General features: G+C 33.5%; 1 protein-coding gene and 1 pseudogene across 1 annotated transcript; one reads left to right on the plus strand and one right to left on the minus strand.

Moving 5' to 3' along the window:
- Window positions 1-794: 794 nt before the first annotated feature.
- Window positions 795-7,026, minus strand: LOC118043747 (translation initiation factor IF3-2, chloroplastic-like; annotated as a pseudogene).
- Window positions 7,027-10,488: 3,462 nt separating this feature from the next.
- Window positions 10,489-17,053, plus strand: LOC118043866 (eukaryotic translation initiation factor). The gene is made up of 9 exons (XM_035051965.2): window positions 10,489-10,990; window positions 12,150-12,221; window positions 12,633-12,728; window positions 12,909-13,139; window positions 13,724-13,821; window positions 14,670-14,757; window positions 14,843-15,193; window positions 15,285-15,527; window positions 15,611-17,053. The coding sequence occupies exons 1-9, from the start codon at window positions 10,820-10,822 to the stop codon at window positions 16,655-16,657; spliced, it is 2,397 nt and encodes a 798-aa protein (XP_034907856.1). The 5' UTR covers window positions 10,489-10,819; the 3' UTR covers window positions 16,658-17,053.
- The last annotated feature ends 664 nt before the right edge of the window (window positions 17,054-17,717 follow it).

The following is a 17,717-nucleotide window of genomic DNA, read 5'->3' on the forward strand; positions in this document are numbered from 1 at the left end:
TCAAAATACTCTTGGTAATCGTGGCTCTACCAAATTACTCAAGGCCTTTTAGTAATGGCTGTAAACTTGATCAACTCAGACTCAAAATCTTATCCCTCTCTTTTGACTAATGCTATTCATGATGAAAAACCACTTCCGAATTCTTTTTCCAGAACAATATGATGATTGGTATTATGAAAAATAATGATTACAAACATGTTTTTCATACTAAATTAAATATTCCCAGTTGAGTTTATTCAGAGGCCTTTTGAGATTACATTCTAAATAAAATTTCTCGAAATTTTGATTTTTTTCATTTAAAATTATTTTTTATGTCTTTTTTATTTTAATATGCTAGTATTAAAAATATTTTTTAAAAAAATATATTATTTAAATACATTTCTAAACAAAATTCATTTTAAAAAAACAATGGTTCCTGTCTATCAACATTAATATTAATTTGAAAATGGATTCAAGATGGATAGAATTCAAGAGGAATGTATTACTTCGGTTTTACTTCATTCTCAGAGGAATGCTATTTTTGATTTTACCTTCATTGGAAATATAATTATGATTATTTTTTAAAATAATTTTTATTTAAAAATATATTCAAAATAATAATTTTTTATTATTTTTAAAAAAATATTTTTAATATCAATATATCAAAATAATCTAAAATTATTAAAAAAATATTAATTTAACATAAAAAAAATTTTTTAAATTTTTTTAAAAACACTTTTAAAAAACAAAACAAACTTGACATTTATTTATTTATGGCAGGGAGGTTATCACTTATCAGCACAAAATAGCATTGCTACATTGAATTCTTTGTTAAATCATTAATAGGAATTTGATTTTCATGGAGCACAAGATATTTCCACTTTTCAGTTTCTTGTTATGAGTGAATTACTAGTTAAGAATCCCATGTACATACATGCATACATACATTAGCCGAGGCCCTACTATCCGCCAACCGGCGATACTTGGTACAGTTCAAAATCCTTCCCTTTCAAAACTTCCGCAGCCCGTCAACTGTTAATGCAAGCTGAAAAACACGTGAATGAGCATGCTTAGAATGCAAGAACTTTAAACTCAAGTCATGTTCCAATCGTTAGTTGGGTATGTTAGAGCTTCTCCATCTAGACAGTGTAGCCTCTCCTACCTGCACACAAGATTTGTATTTGTGAAAACTTGCTACATCCACGCAATGTAACTGTTCGTGATATGCTTGTGGCAATTTGGCACAGGCAGTGGCTGTGTTCATTTTTTTATGTCAATTTAAGAGATTAAAACTACGACACTAGAAAGAAAAGCACCATTGTTTAAGAAAGTGAAGTACCAACCTTGTATTCTTATCAAGACACGGCTACAACATCTTGTATCCGACTTGAAGCTTTACTCGAAAAAGACGCTTTTCCACCTGGTAAGGAAGGGTACAAAGGGCTGCCCTGTCTGGGTAAGCTCAACACTTCCGCTGATCATAAAACTAAACAAACCCCGGCTTGGTTAAGCCTGCTTACTGAGCTCGTCATTCTTCGCAACCCTTGTTCTTTGCGACTTCAACGCACCTTTGCTGCCATGCCCTGTTCTTGTTGGCAAGAAGCTTGAACAAAGAAACTCTCTAACCTCAGCTTTCTGCTCACTTGTAGTGAATTACTGGCCTTGTCCTTGAGCAGTCCTTATCAATACCTGCCAAATGCCCAAAACTGCCACAAGCATTCCTCGCCTTGTTCTGCTCAAACCCATGAACTTTTGAAGATCACAAACACTGTTACATCGACCACTTATTCAACCATCTATAATATCTCACTCCTCATCCACTACTTCAAATGCCAAGACAAACCGCATGGAATCAAGTAACTACTTCAGTTGCGAATAATCCAACCTCTGGAATGGCAAAAGCATCTTGGAAGTACCAATTACTTGAAAGCAAGTTTGTCCACCAGTCACCCTCTTTCCATTCCTTTAACCTGTAAGCTCTTCAAATTTAAGATATAATCTTCCCGGATTTTTTTTTTATTTTACCAAGGGATTAAAACTTCCAATCCCAACAAAATTGTCTCTCCAAATTACTACCTTGAGCAGTTGACTGCATGTGTCTATGAAGTCACCATCTACAAACAATCCTCCCAATTAAAAACCATATCCAGCAACTGCAGGAGGAAGTTCTCATGACTTCACCTTTTGACACCCTATCCAGCAATCATGGGAGGAGGTCTCGCAACTGTACTTTCTCAAAAATACATAACATTCTAGAGCTTTTTGTTATCCAGTCTCCTTTGAGCAAAACACTACTTGCCTAGGTATGTGACCTATAAAATGGCAAACTATAATCACAAATAAAAATAAAAATAATATGAAACCATGTTGTAACAATCACAAATTCACATTCTTGGAACAGCATGCTCATATAACCACAGTGGTCATGAATTTAAAGAGGATCCAACATTACACTGCACCCTAATCTGCTTCAAACTTTAAAAATAAACAAATGAACTTATAAGTACTATCTTGTCTAACCTCACAATTATTCAGATTATAAAGGGGTTAGTATGTTAAAAAATAAAATTATGAAATAATGTTGTTGAACATGTCATATTAAACTAAAGCTATACAAACACCAGGATCCCAAACTTACCTACAAAATGTGATCGGGACCAAGTGTTCCATAATTAAAACCCCTTGTAAACTTGCATGCACTCATACCAGCTGATACTTCATTTGCAGCTGACTTGTTCTTTTTCTTGGGCGGTTCCAGAGCTTTCTGTAGAATAGCCTTATTTGGTACCAGACTAATGAATATGTTCCTATCATGGAAGTTTTTGCTCTCCTCAGTAGCAAGCTGCAAATCAGAGCATAAAATGAAAGTTATAATGCAAAATTAAATGAAGAAACAATCAATATTTCTAAGATTATGAAAACTGAGAACAGACACATGATATGCAGGGAAAATACTGGTAAAAAATAGCACAATTGTGAATTGTTGCTGAATGGCCTTCAGTGTGTCCATTTGAAAGTATAAAAGCTAATATTCACTGCTATTATTATAAGCAATTTTGCACTGTTCTCTCAAATTTGGTCAGCCTAAGACATGTAGATCTAGTCCAGCCTGGTTTAGAAAATCTCCCATAAAAGACAGGCTCTTTTTCTATTCTTTTGTTTTTTTTCATTTTATTAACCCTTTGCCAGAACTTAACACTTAAATAGAATGAAACAGAACAAAGTATCCAACCACACTCAATGCAGTTATCGAGACGTTAGGAGTTTCAGAATATAGTGCACATCAATCTTCTTGTATCGTGTATTATTATTGTTATTTTCTTTTGGCATAAGCACATCAAATACTTCATTAATACCTCTCCAACAAAATTTTGGATACGTCTGATGAGCTCAATTGCAATATTTCTGAACTCATTTTCACGCCAATTCAAGTTCACTATGACTTTAACCTGAAATAACCAAACATAATAGATGAATCAAAAACAAAAATCCAGCAAATGGAATTAGTTCATGCAGGAATAGATGTTAAAAGAAAAATAAAGATGACCTTGTCACCATCTTTCAAAAAATTTCAAGCAGCTCTTAAACGCGCATCATAATCATGTTGGTCCATGTTGTAACTGTCAATAGAATTAATAAGAGTAATCATGTTAGTTTAAGTTAAACATAGAATGCATAAGTATAGCTTATAAGTTAAATTAAATTATTCTTGAGCATTCTAGTGAAGATCTTGAAGAAATCACACAGCTTGAAACATGTATACTTCATTTCTGAATGATTGTTTTCTAATTGTTATATTTCCAACTTCTACCTACGATAGCGAGGATACCATCCAGGCAATATTGACAAAAGAAGAAAATTGAATGAATATAAAGAAGGGCATTTATAAATTTAATTGAGCGAGCGCCACCAACCTCATGACCAAGTGGTATCTAGCTGCTTCATAATTTGCAAAATACAGAACCGCTCCTATAGTAAAGCTTACCTTTTTTTGATGCCACCTCAAATGAAGCGAAAGCATATGCATAGACAAGGCAGAAATTTTATTTGCTGTATCATATCTTTCACAGTACCAAGAGGCTAATACTCCTGTGAACAACATACACATGGAAGTAGACTCCACCCACATTTTGTCATTTAACTTCTTAGCTTTCTATTTATTAATAACAAGCTTCCTTTCAGCAATGTTGATATATCAACTTTCAGATAGGACATTAACAACTTGCTAATCAATGTGAAACTGTGCCTTAGCAAGGATTTTTCATAATAGCATGAAAAAAAGGTTATATTTTGTAGCTATCAATGACAGTTAGCACTTGGTGAACAAACACTAACAAAGTCACAGCAAGCTACAAACTGAATAAAGATAAATGAGATGGCAGCTAAATGAAAAGACATGTTAAGACTACATTACTTACCCCATTTTAAGCTCCTTTAAATACATGCGATTTGTTAACATTCAATAGCACAATTTGGTCAGTATACATTCTCGCAACAGAGAATTTAGAAATGCAGTAAAGCATCAAACTCTAAAATAGAAGAGGCATTCACCAGCACTTTTCTTCTGCTGTTCTCTCTTTTTCTTTTGCGGTTCATATCTAAATTTGCTGAAAAAATAAGTAAATCAAGATTATGACACTTTTCAACTGGCAATGCTCACAATGCAGACATTGAAGGAGAATATCTACTGTAGAATTGTACAGGGCATTGATTTTGAACAATGCCATGCCTAATAAATGGGATTCACCATCCAAGCAGAAAAAACACAAGCAATTTCTTCCATCCTGATATTGCTCCAGCAAATTGCCTTATCCATAACTCAAAATCTATGGATAAGCACAAAAAATAGGGTGGTGCACTTTCATTTTAAGGAGTTACATGAAGAAAAGAAAGCCAAAAATAGCTGAATGCCTGATTGAAAGGACATAGTGATTCAGTTTTAAAGAGAAGATAGACCAGCAGGCAAGCCATAAACTTTACAGGTCAAAATGTAACCATTGGATAAGGCATATGGCATTTGGTAAAAGAACTACCAAGTACAAGGGCACAGGTTCTACTATGGAAAGCAAACACTCTATGCCCTAAAGATAACCCATGGCAGAACCAGAAGTGGCCGCTAATAAATAGACCTCCATGCTTCTCTATAAACAACTGGTATCAAAGCAGGATACAAAATCCATGCTCTAAAGAATACAAATCCCAAAAGAAGTTGTACTGAAAACCCAATTGGAGTTTTTTTTTTAAGTTTTATATCAGGCTTAAACAGATTAAAAGAACCTAGTTATATATCCTGCCACCCCTAAAACCTGTAACTCAAGGGATTATCAAGCCCCCCGACAGCAAATATAGAAATCTACATTTTACATAGTTTATTGTTCCCAGCATGGTATGAATAATTCTGATAGCACAAGGAATAAAAAATGACAATCTCAATGCTCATCGTTTGAGGAGATTTAGTATAATGATGGTTAACCCTAATTTTTGGCAGTATATAATATCTATAAAATGCACTACTTAGTTCATCTTTTTTAATAGAAGCAGAGAAATATTGAAGATGTAAAAAATTTAACTGCATAAACATACATGTACCTCATTTCAATTATTTATAAAAGGAAAATCCAGGGAGCGTCATACTTGTAATCCATTATCCTGAGAACCAGAGGGTCTGCATCTGGTGAAAACTATCACCTGCGCAGAAAAATAACAGAAGCTCAGATAGTGAACTTTGTTGCGTGTCAGATAAAGTAGATAGTTGCAACAACAACAGAAAATGTCCCGCGTCCAATTTACCAGCCAAAGAGGAATATTTGGGGTTGGGGGGAGGGGGGGGGCGCGGTTCAAATGCTTTTAAAACAAAAGGAAGGGGCACAAACTAGAACACTTACTCTGTTAAGTGTTACAGACAAAACAATCAAACAATTCCCTATGAATTTTTAATCAAGAGCATGAAAAATCTTTCACGACTCATGCTTGGACAAATTCACTGTTGATGACCTTGATAAGGATATATAAAAAAAAATTGGGCATTGTCATTCCTAATTTTCATCATCCATTTAAAATCTGCCATTTTCACAAAAGTTCATAGGCAAGAAAATATATCTAAGCATGGTTGCTAATACTTTTTGAGGAAGAGAAAGCAAGAATGCAGTCCGGGCCAGCCCCATTTCCCACGGTTCACACTATATTCCTCTTTATACATATAGAGTTCAGAAATTAAAAATTATTTTAAAACAATTGAAGAAAAAAAAAAATCAATCAATAACAAACCAAATCAAGCTCAGCATCTTCAGCCATTTGAATTGCCTCACGTACAGGTACCACTCCAACCTTAAATAAATCCTCACGATCAGTTCAGCAATTAATCACATTCGTAATTAAAAGGATGGAAAAAAGTACGTAAGCAAGTTAAGTGAAAAGGAAAAGGCGAAAAGAAAAGAAAAGGTATCAATTTTTATTTTTTTAAAAAGAAAACAACGCTCAAAGTTCCTTTTTTGTTTATTTTTTTCTATTCCATTTTCTCAGCTACCAAACAGAAAACAAAAATTTGAATTTTAAAACTAACCATATTCTGTTGCTGATCAATGAGCCTCACAGTAGCTGAACTACAAAAAAAAACTCTAATGACAATTCATTTCATTTCAAAGTCACAAAAAAAGCATGCAACAACAACAATAATAATCACCTGATTCTAGATTTATCAAGAGCCTGATCTCCATCAGAATCACTCTTCCGCGGCCGCCGCGAGTCACCGTAGGACCGTGGACCACCGTAATGGGAGGTGATGATGAATCTGGGAGAAGTGTGGGATCGGAGCCCGAATAGCAGACAGAGACAGGATATACGGTGTCATCTTGGTGGCGGTGATACGGGTTAGTAGTGGGAAGCAGCTGCTGCCGCTAGTGCTGGTGATACCAGCCATGGCTTCTATTTTCGTTTTTTTTTCTTCTTTTCTTTTTTACAAATTTCGGAGAGAGATAATCTTTCCTTATCGGGACTGAGTTTTTATTTTTATTTTTGGAGAAAAAAGTGAGTTTAGCGAGTGTGTATGCGAGACAGTGGAGTGGCGCAGAGCTTGTCACTGTTGGCTGGGCTCGTTAACAGAGAAATTTGAGTCTGCGTTTCTTGTAGCCCATTTTTCCAGCCCATATAAACTTAAAAGGCCCGATTTAGGTGTGGGTTCATAGCTCCAATTCTAGCATTCTAGATTCCATCTATAATGTTTAAAAATATGGATACATCAAATTTCTCAAAATTGAATTAATAATAGACAATCAAATAATTAAAACCGTACCACTCATGTAATATGGACATTTCATTAGTTAAATTATGTATCGAACTAGTTTGTATTTTTGTATTCTGGTACGGTTAATCTAAAGTTTTTTAAACATAGAAAAAAAATTCAAATCTTAGAAAAATTCTTGGTATTATTATTAAACCTTAAAATATAATTTTATTATTTTTTTTAAAAAAAAATTCAATTAATATATGTTTTATTTATCTTAGTCAATATAATATTTTTAACTGAAAATATTATTTTTATCTTAAAGAACAATTATAATTGTTAAGGTAAGTTAAGAAAAAAAAATCAAAATAATATTTTTATATTTTGTATGATTGAAAGCTAAAATATTTATAAATATAATAAAATCATGTTTCAAATCTATTTAAACATTTTAATAATAAATAAATAATTTTAATCAAATTTTTATAAATAATTTACTATTAGTATCATTGTTTTTAAATCAAATAAATAAATATTGAAAAATAATTATTAAACTTAAACTTAAGATTTATAATAATATTCAAGAATTATATCAAAAGCCTAAATTAAGTGAATCCCAATAAATGTTTTTTTAGATTTGACATCATAACCCAATTAATTTTATGAGTTTAAAAACAATTTTGAATAACATATAATATAAAAAAAATAACCTGAATAACTTAGTTGACTTTATAAATATAGTTTAATTTAGAAAAATTTAAAATAATATTTTTTTTAATATTAAAATAGTAATATATTAAATTAATAAATCAGGTTAATATATCAAATTTATAACTTAGATTATAAAATTTAATTTTTAATTAATTCATAGTATAAAAAAAAGAAAAAAACCGTGGAGAACAAAAAAACCGAAGAAGGGAAATCAAATCACAAAAGGTTTAGTAAAGCGGCACGTGAGTGTCAAGGCTAGTAGCTGTCGCTTGTTGACATTCCGCCAACAGAGAAGGAAGTGAGTTCACCAAACCTGAGTGGGGCCCAGAGGATTCGCAGGTTAAGGCAAGCACCCAGCTAAAACTAAACAGAAAAAACCTGTTGTCTCCCAGTTTTGTTTTGGAAACGGTGGGGAGTTTAGGAAAGGTATTGTGAAGTGCCGATCTTGTCCTTGTATAATCCTTCCTTAATGCGACCCGGAAGCTATCAGTGGCCAAAACGTTCGAGAATACGGTGAAAATCGTGTTCTAATAAAAATTTTATTTTTTTATTAAAAATTATGTTTTAATATATTTTAGGTTATTTTAATATTCTAATTTTAAAAAATAAAAAAATATTATTTTAATTTTTTTTTACATAAAAAAATATTTTAAAAAACAATTATAACTACACTTTCAAATAGAAAATTAGTGGGCTTGTGTTTCTTTATTAATCCACCCAAAAATAATAATAAAAAATAAAAAAAAACAATCCTCCATAATTTTAAACTCAATTATATATATATATATATATATTATATATATACTTATAATACGTATATACTAATCAAAGCATACCATTATAAAACAACACCAAATATGTCCCGCATTAACCATAAATATTTGTTGTTCCTTTGAAGACATATGAACTTTTTTCAGAGATCATTCACTCTAAACTTGGCGAGAGATTTTTTTCTTTTTTTACATTTAATAACTAATATCTTCATTAAATCATTATACAATATATTAACACCTTACATGAATAATAAAACGCTGGGCTTTCGTTTTTATTTTCAAACGTTTTCCTTCCAATTGAGTCATTCAGCCATTCTATAACATAATTAGATCTGAAATTATGATAAACATACTAAATTAAAATATAAAGGACTGGAATATAAAACAAAGATAAAAAATATAGTTAATTCAAATTCATGATAATTTTTATTTTGATTTTAAAATTCATTTTATTTTATTTTTTAGTCCCTGTGTTAAATAAAGAAAAAAAAACTCACCAAGAACATATAAAATAAATAAAAAGGTCATTAGTTATCAAGATTTCAGCTATAAAAATGATCAAGTTTCATGTTAAATGATTTATTTGATTAGATGAGTTCAATGATGATAGTTGTTGGATTTCACATTGCCTAAAAAAATAGATCAAGCTCAAGATAAAATATTTTTTCAATTTAATTTTGTGTTTTTTAATTGATTTATAAGTGTTTTTAGTTAAGATATTGGTTTATTGTAGTTTATAGGGTGTTATAAGGTGTTTTTTTTTTTTTTTGTGAGGATGGATTAAAAAGTGGATTTTTAGGGAAAACTCCTTAATTTTTTGAACATCATAGTGGTGTCTAGATTCCAGGCAATTATCTAACAAACGATCTATTCCTAGCACATTTACACTTGGACTTTTTAATTCAAGCTAGTTTAGAGCAAATAATGTGTTTTCCGCTCTTGATGTAAAAAAAAAAAAAGGAAAGAACTAGGTGTTGCGGGGGGCTGAGCTTATAAGCCCATTCACGGCTTTTTAATTCAAGTTAGTCTAGCACAATTAGTTTGACTTGCTTTTTTTTTTTTTTTTTGTAAGTGAGCTTATGTAATTGTTTTTAAATTACTTTCTATAGAATAACCAATTTTATGACTCAGATTATATGTTTTTGCAGGTTAACTTGGGCTGACTCAGATAGTTTTTATATTTTTTTTAATTTAAATATATTTTTTTTCTTAGTTTTTTCCCTTTAATATTAGAGGTCGATTAAAAACAAACATTCATAATTTATTTTGATTTACTTTTTATAAGGTTATTCACATACTCAAAACCTAAATAATAGATTTTACAAGTTAAGTCGAGTCAATTTCAATTTGTTATCATCTCAATATTAAAAAATAAATATTATCTAATTTATTATTATTGTATCAATAATTAAAAAAAATATATATATTATACATTATATTTTGAGTTGATAATATTTTTTTTTATTAGAAAACAAATAAAAAACACATGCTAATAACATAGTCCTAATTCTAGCATACAAGTTTGAGCCCAAATAAACTTTATATTTTTTTAATTATTTTGTAGTGATAAAGGGTTGTTCCTTGGAACTTTTGATTTAAAAAAAAAATGGTGTCTCTAGTTTGGGGAAGGAAAAAAAAAAAGGGGGGGGGCTTTCAGGTTACTTTTCATCATAAAAAGCAAGTTTTGCTATAAATTTCACCAAATCCCATCCGATAGGAAGGGTCACATTGGTCAATTAGCCATACAGAGAATCTAGCTAAAATTCCCAAACGGACAAGAGGACACTCCTAAACACAACAGGAGATAAACCTCGAAAAGTAAGGAAAAAAAAAAAAAAACACTCAAATATAGAGGGGTTCGGTTTTTTTCTTCTTTCCCCGCCGGCCTCACACTCCTCTTCTTTGCTCTTCGCAGAGGAGAGAGAATACCCCCCCCCCACCTCCCCCCCAAAAAAAAAAAAAACCTCTCTTTCTCTCCCTACCAAACCTTCTCCCTTTATCTATCTTTCTTGATTCAGCTTTTGCTACCACTACTATCATCACTAGCAGCACCATCTGTTACTCTCCTTTCCTTTTCCTTCTTTTTTATTGGACAGTGGAGATTCAAATTTAAAAACTAGTGAAAGATCGAGTTATGCAGCAAGGTGATCGGACGGTGTTAAGCTTAAGACCTGGTGGCGGTCGAGGGAGTAGACTCTTCAATCCTCGCTTGGAGCAGTCATCATCTTCTTCTTCTACATCTTCCTCCATTTCTCTTAGTGATCTCCCTCACTTGCGTCCTCGTGGCGGTGCTCCTTTTCTGAAGGTCTTTATCATTACCTTTCTTTGGATCTACTCACTTAGCTATGTAAACATGTTTGTTTTGATTTTATGCGATTGGCTTTTTGGGTTTTAAATTGGTTCTGCTCTGTTAAGCACGGATTTGATTTCGAAGAAAACCTGGATCTGTCACTTATTTTTTCATTGCTTATGATATCTAATTGCTGTTTTTATTTGTTTTCTGGGCTAAAGAGTGGTCTGGGATTTTATTCCCGGATGGATTTGGCAACTGTTTTTAAAATTGGTATCCAGCAATCTTCCATGTTCTTAAACTGATGTTCTCAGTTATTCATCTATTGAGAGTCGGATTGTTAAGTAGTTCAACGATGATGAAAAAGGTTATTCCATTGTAAGCATTGAAAAGGTCGGGAAGTTTTAGTGTCCTAATTCTTGGTGGGCTACTTGATATGTGTACCTGCTGTAACTATGGATAAACAAAAAAATGTAAGCTTTAGGTGGACATTTAGATTCTTAGTAATAGTGATGATGAAACCTTGGAAGTTTAGTTAGGTTCTGCTTTCCAGTTAATTCTACTAGATGTACTAGATGTGGGTGCTAGCTTGCGGTTTAGCATTGAGCTTCATATTCTGCAAGGTTGACGCTCAGCTTTGCATTTTCCTGTGGTTTATTATATCAAAAGGAAAGGGGCTTTTGAATTTGTGGTCGGGCCAAGCAAATTGTACCATTTCTATTTTCACCATTTTTTATTCTTCAAGTCTCCATATTGAACTATATCAAATCCATTGACAACTTGAGTTTAATTGTCCATGTTAATGATCTCACGCATGCCCTTTTCTGTCATATTAGAAGCCAATTATGACAAGTCTCTTAACTTGGTTTGATTTATGTTCTAGTTGAACTCTTCTGCCCCTTCATCTTTTATTTTAACGAGGAAATGAAGCTGCATGATATCAGTCATTTTTGTGGATTCAAGGCAATAGCTATATAATATTAATGTATATTGGTGGCATCTGTTGCAATACAGCATCTTAGTTTTGCAAGCCATGTCGTACATTTTTCTCATTGAAGTTATTGCTGGAGGTTTTCCTTCATTGCTTGTTTAATAGCCTGTTTTTTTTTTTTAGCATACTCAACCTTGTTGATTTTGTTGCAAGCTCTTGACTCCAACCATTTTCCTCTTATAGACTGGAGACTTGCGGTTTGAGGGTCGTGACCATGTGCAGTACACTAGAGACCAGCTGTTGCAGCTTAGAGAGGTAGCGATTTTAAATAAGCCAGAGGATGCTACTAAGCCTGTTGATATTGATTTTCCATAGAAGAACCTGTGATTCTTGGCTTGTATGCTTTTTTGAGTAGTGTTTATTTGTTGGCATAAAATATCAAAAACCAGTGTGAATATATGGATGATGTTTCATTTCAATCCTCGGTTTTAAAATCTGGTTTTCCTTTTTTCATTTTCATCCTTTCTAATCACTTTTGCGTTCTTTTGTTTTCTTTTCCATTAAGTTTTAAAATCTGGTTTCATACACATTCTGTTCTGAGGCATACTAATGTTTATAATGGTGAATAAAGTGTACAAATGCTGTAAATAGCATGGTTATGGGTCATTCTTGTCAACTAAGATATATTTTGGCATGATTCATCTATTTGTCATTATTTTCTCATAGGCTATTGTAATCTCTGATGAGATTCTAAAAATCAAACAAGAAATTGAAGCTGAGTTTTTTGGCGGAGATCAGAGCTGGAGTCGTGGAGAAACCAATGTGAGTCCTTTTTCCATTTTGATTGGCTTCCTTCTTAATCTTTCCCATTTGTTGCTAGAAGAGGCTGATGGCTTAAAATAGTATTGGATAAGAGTGGAAGCTAGTTATTTGGATTGCATCAGACGTCCTTTCTGGTTGATTGATGGTGTTTATAGCTGTGATTTCTTTTGCTCCTTCCAGCCTCCAACTCAATCTCAGAGTCGTTATTCTGAGCCAGACAATCGTGATTGGCGTGGTCATTATGCACATGCTCAATTTTCTCCATCTGGAGAGGAGAGGTCCTGGGATTCTAATCGAGAAAATCGAGACTTTGGTGGGAGATATGACTCCAGGCAGCAAGAAGGCAATCAGTCTAATCGTCAAGACCAACTCAATTCCCAATTTTCAAGAGCACAAGTCTCTTCTAATCAGGTAATTTATTTCTCCTTTTATTTGTTTATTGTAATCTTTTTAAATTTTTTTTATCTATACAACTATTTTTTTCTCATGTGCTATTCTGATACACTTTTGTTGTAATTTGTAAATCTATTTAATGCTGTTGTTAGATTTAGAGTTTCTTCTGAAGCAGAACTTCTACCTGTATTGAGAGCAATAATTTACCATCGAGATTTCTAATTTGAATCCTTTTCTATTGTATATCGTCGAAAGTTTTACCAAGCAGTTACGTTGCAGATGCTCTTGACATCAACCATATCATCTTTGATGAAATGCATATTGTTAGAAGTTTTCTTTAGCTTGTTGTTGATCTTCTAATTAGGAACAATGTACTGGAAGTCTAGAAGTGCAAATTTTTCTCTTTGTTTGAATTTCAGCTCCACTCCACTCTTATGAATATGCCACTTGTTTAACTTTGTCTCCGTGATGATTTCTGGTAACTGGTTTATTTTATCATCATCATCATTATGCTGTATTCTGGTGCTTTCTTTGTACAGAATTCTGTACTTGGGTGCACATTTTCTTTTAGCTTCAACATCCTGTATTTTCTTTTAAACCAGGGAGGACCTGCTCCTGCTTTGATCAAGGCTGAGGCGCCTTGGTCTGCCAGAAGGGAAAATCTTTCAGAGAAGGACCGTGTCTTGAAGACTGTAAAAGGGTAATTTAATTTAATGATTTTCTATGTGTATCTTTTTATCATCGGAAACGATCAAAATAGGATTTGTGTGTGGCATTTCATGGTCATGGATGAATGCATTAAGGTATGGGGACAAGCATGCTTGTGCTTGTACCCAAGACATGGTTGCCAGCCCAAGGCATTTTCCATTCCAACGAGCAATGGTTCTATATATATGTATTGATAGTGTGGGCTTGTTGGTAAATTGACAGCATTTTGGTGATATTTTATACCTTGAATCCTGGACACTTTCCACAAATTGCTGTCATCTTGGGTTTATGCAAATTCTTTTCTATGTTAAAACTTGTATAATTTGATTTTACTTTTGAGTAACAAAAACACCCATGAATTTAATTTTCTACTGTAATTCTGGACGCTTTGAATTTGCCACTTGTTAAAATTGAATATCAAAATGTACTTGGTATATTTTTTTAAATTTAAGGATTTACCATGGTTTTAAAATGTGCTCAAAGTATATGGTACGCACTATATTATAAATTGGATTTATGAATGTAGGAAATTTCATTATCCTCGAACTGGTGATTTATTACAAACAACAAAGAAAACATGACAGCATCAAGTAGTTTAAAAGTATATGTCACTTTGTGTATTTAGTGGTTCGTTTTTTAATTTTTTTAACCCTTGTTGTTTCTCACTTGTTAATTTGCTGGATATACTCATCATTTCCTTTTGTGCTTTTAACTATTTGGATTATATGGTTCTTTATGTGATTCAGGCACATGCTATTTACATTAAAATAATCGAAAGTGTTTGTCAAACACAATTACCCATGGTAGTTGTATGCTGAATGCTTTCTGTTTTTTGTGCAGTATACTGAACAAGCTTACCCCTGAGAAGTTTGATATTCTCAAGGGTCAACTTATCAACTCTGGAATTACATCAGCTGATATCTTAAAGGTTAATTTTTTGGTTCATAGTTCTTTTATTCCTCTAGATTTATAGCAGCAGCCAGTTGAGCTTAAGGTTGGCTCTTGGAATGCAGGGTGTGATATCACTTATATTCGATAAGGCTGTTCTGGAACCCACATTCTGTTTCATGTATGCACAGCTGTGCTCTGATCTTAATGAAAAGCTCCCCCCATTTCCATCAGATGAACCTGATGGGAAAGATATCACATTTAAGCGGGTACTATTAAATATCTGTCAGGAGGCATTTGAGGGTGCTGATGAACTGAGGGAGGAAGTAAGGCAGATGACAGGTCCAGAGCAAGAGCTTGAGCGTAGGGATAAGGAGAGACTGGTCAAGCTCCGCACTCTTGGAAACATCCGTTTGATTGGAGAGCTTTTGAAGCAGAAAATGGTTCCTGAAAAGATTGTCCATCATATTGTTCAGGTTAGCAGTGAAGCCTCCAATTGTATAACACCTCAGATGATACTGGTGGGGTTCTTTAGGATTGTTTACATCTACTTTGCAATGTGAACAGGAGCTTCTAGGGCATGATAATAAAGTTTGTCCTGCTGAAGAAAATGTTGAGGCCACATGTCAGTTCTTTAACACCATTGGTAAGCAGCTTGATAAGAGCCCAAGGTCACGGCATATAAATGATGTGTACTTTGGTCAATTGAAGGAACTGTCATCAAATCCCCAGCTGGCTCCTCGACTGAGGTTCATTGTTCAAGATGTTCTTGATCTGCGGATGAACAACTGGATTCCCAGGCGTGAAGAGGTAAGACTTCTATCCTGTCAATTTCTAATTTAGCAAATAGATGCTGTTTTTTATGGGAAAATTTCATTGGTTTGTCATTGCAGATCAAAGCGAAAACCATCACAGAGATACATGCTGAGGCAGAAAAGAATCTTGGGCTGCGTCCAGGTGCTGCTGCAAGCATTAGAAATAACCGAGGTGTTATTTCTGCTGCTTCAGGGACTGCTGGCCCTGGGGACTTCCCCATCAACCGACCTGGCACTGGGGGCATGATGCCTGGCATGCCAGGAGCTAGGAGAATGCCTGGGATGCCTGGAATTGATAATGACAATTGGGGGGCACCTAGAAACCATTCAATGCCAAGGGGTGATGGTCTAATGCAGCCTGCTGAACGCCTCCCATCACCAAGTTTTAACAAGTCAAGGTCAGTAAACACGAAGCTGTTACCTCAGGGCGGTGGTGGTTTTATGAGTGGAAAGAGTAGTGCCCCCTTGCAGGGACGTGGTGGTCCTCCATCTAGGCCATCCAACTTTCGTTTTGGTGCAGAGCCTCCTGCTCTAGCCCCTATACCTAGTAAAACTCTTCCTGCCCCTTATGTGCCTCCAGTTGCAGATAGACCAGTTGTTCCAGCTTCCAGGGTGAATCCTGATGAACTTAGGAGAAAGTCTCTCTCGCTCTTGAAAGAATATTTCAGTGTCTTGCTTCTGGACGAGGCATTGCAATGTGTGGAAGAGCTGAAGTCTCCAGCGTACCACCCCGAAGTTGTCAAGGAAGCTATCTCCATTGCATTAGAGGCAAATCCACCACGAGTGGAACCAGTTTCCAAACTTCTGGAATATTTGTTTGCCAAGAAGGTCATCACAGTGAAAGACATAGGAACTGGGTGCTTACTCTATGGTTCTATGTTGGATGATATTGGCATTGATTTGCCAAAGGCACCATATAATTTTGGTCAAATTACCGGGAAATTAGTTTTGGTGGGGGGATTGGACTTCAAAGTGGTAATGGAGGTCCTTAAGAAGATGGAGGATGATAAGTGCCAGAGAGCTGTATTGGATGCAGCAACAAGGATCATTAGTTCAAGTCCGGATGGGCAAGTTGTATTAGATACTCAAGCATCCGATATTAAGGCCTGCCAGAGTTTGTTTTAGTTACAGTCTTACCATTCTGTTATGTGACTACTTCAGCATCTGTATCCAACCTTGTGCATACGTTTAGATCCCGATGCTCCGCCTCCACCATTTTGAGGCGAGCAACTTGTAATATGTGATAGGGTGGAGCTGCCAAGAACAGGACATTGTTTGAGCTGTATATTTTTTTGCCTGAGGTCGTAGTGGGGTGTTATCGAGAAAAGAAATCAAAGCATAATGCTGTTGATTTTGGTCTCGAGTATGGAAAAACAAGTGCCTTCAGCTCGAGAAGAATGGCCCTTCAGAAGATCCAGTTGTTTTGTATTTGATTAGTTATCAATTTTTTTTTCCGGACTGAGTAATTTAGTTTATTGTTTGAATTAATCAGTTCATAAATCAGTTTTGATGTTAGCCTGATTGCTGGTGCTGTATGCCTGGTTTTAGTTGGTTTTGAAGATTAATCATTTCCTTTTTCACTTGGTTGATTACGAGCACTTGGAGAATATTTTGAATTATCTAAATCTTTTTCACATAAATAATCTTTTATTCTTCGAATTATTTTTACCTAAATTATAGATTGGGTAATTGAATTAAATTTTTACCCATGATTCTATTAAATTTTTAACCTAAAATTCCTTTGAGAATTTCAATTAACTTCATAAAATCAGGTTCAAAAAAAGTTTTGATTATGCAAAAGCAATATATTTTTAATTTTTTTAAATTATTACTTTATATTATTTTTATGTGTTAATATTAAAAATTATTTTTTAAAAATAATAAAAAAAAAATTTAATAAATTTTTAAATAAAAAATATTTAAAAAAACAACAAGCATTTCTTTAAACCTTTAAATTTGAAGATTTTTTTATTTTTTTTCTTCAAATTAATATTTTTTTGGTATTTTCAGATTATTTTAATATGTTAATGTTAAAAATATTTTTTTAAAAATAAAAAATATTATTTTAATATATTTTCAAGTAAAAAATATTTTTAAAAAATAACTATTTTCAAACACGTTTTTATTTTCTCTCGTGATGGCTGCACTTCAGCATGGAGAGTGATTCTCTTTGACTCAATAAAAT

This window comes from Populus alba, chromosome 6 (assembly GCF_005239225.2).
Source record: "Populus alba chromosome 6, ASM523922v2, whole genome shotgun sequence".
Taxonomy (NCBI): domain Eukaryota; kingdom Viridiplantae; phylum Streptophyta; class Magnoliopsida; order Malpighiales; family Salicaceae; genus Populus; species Populus alba.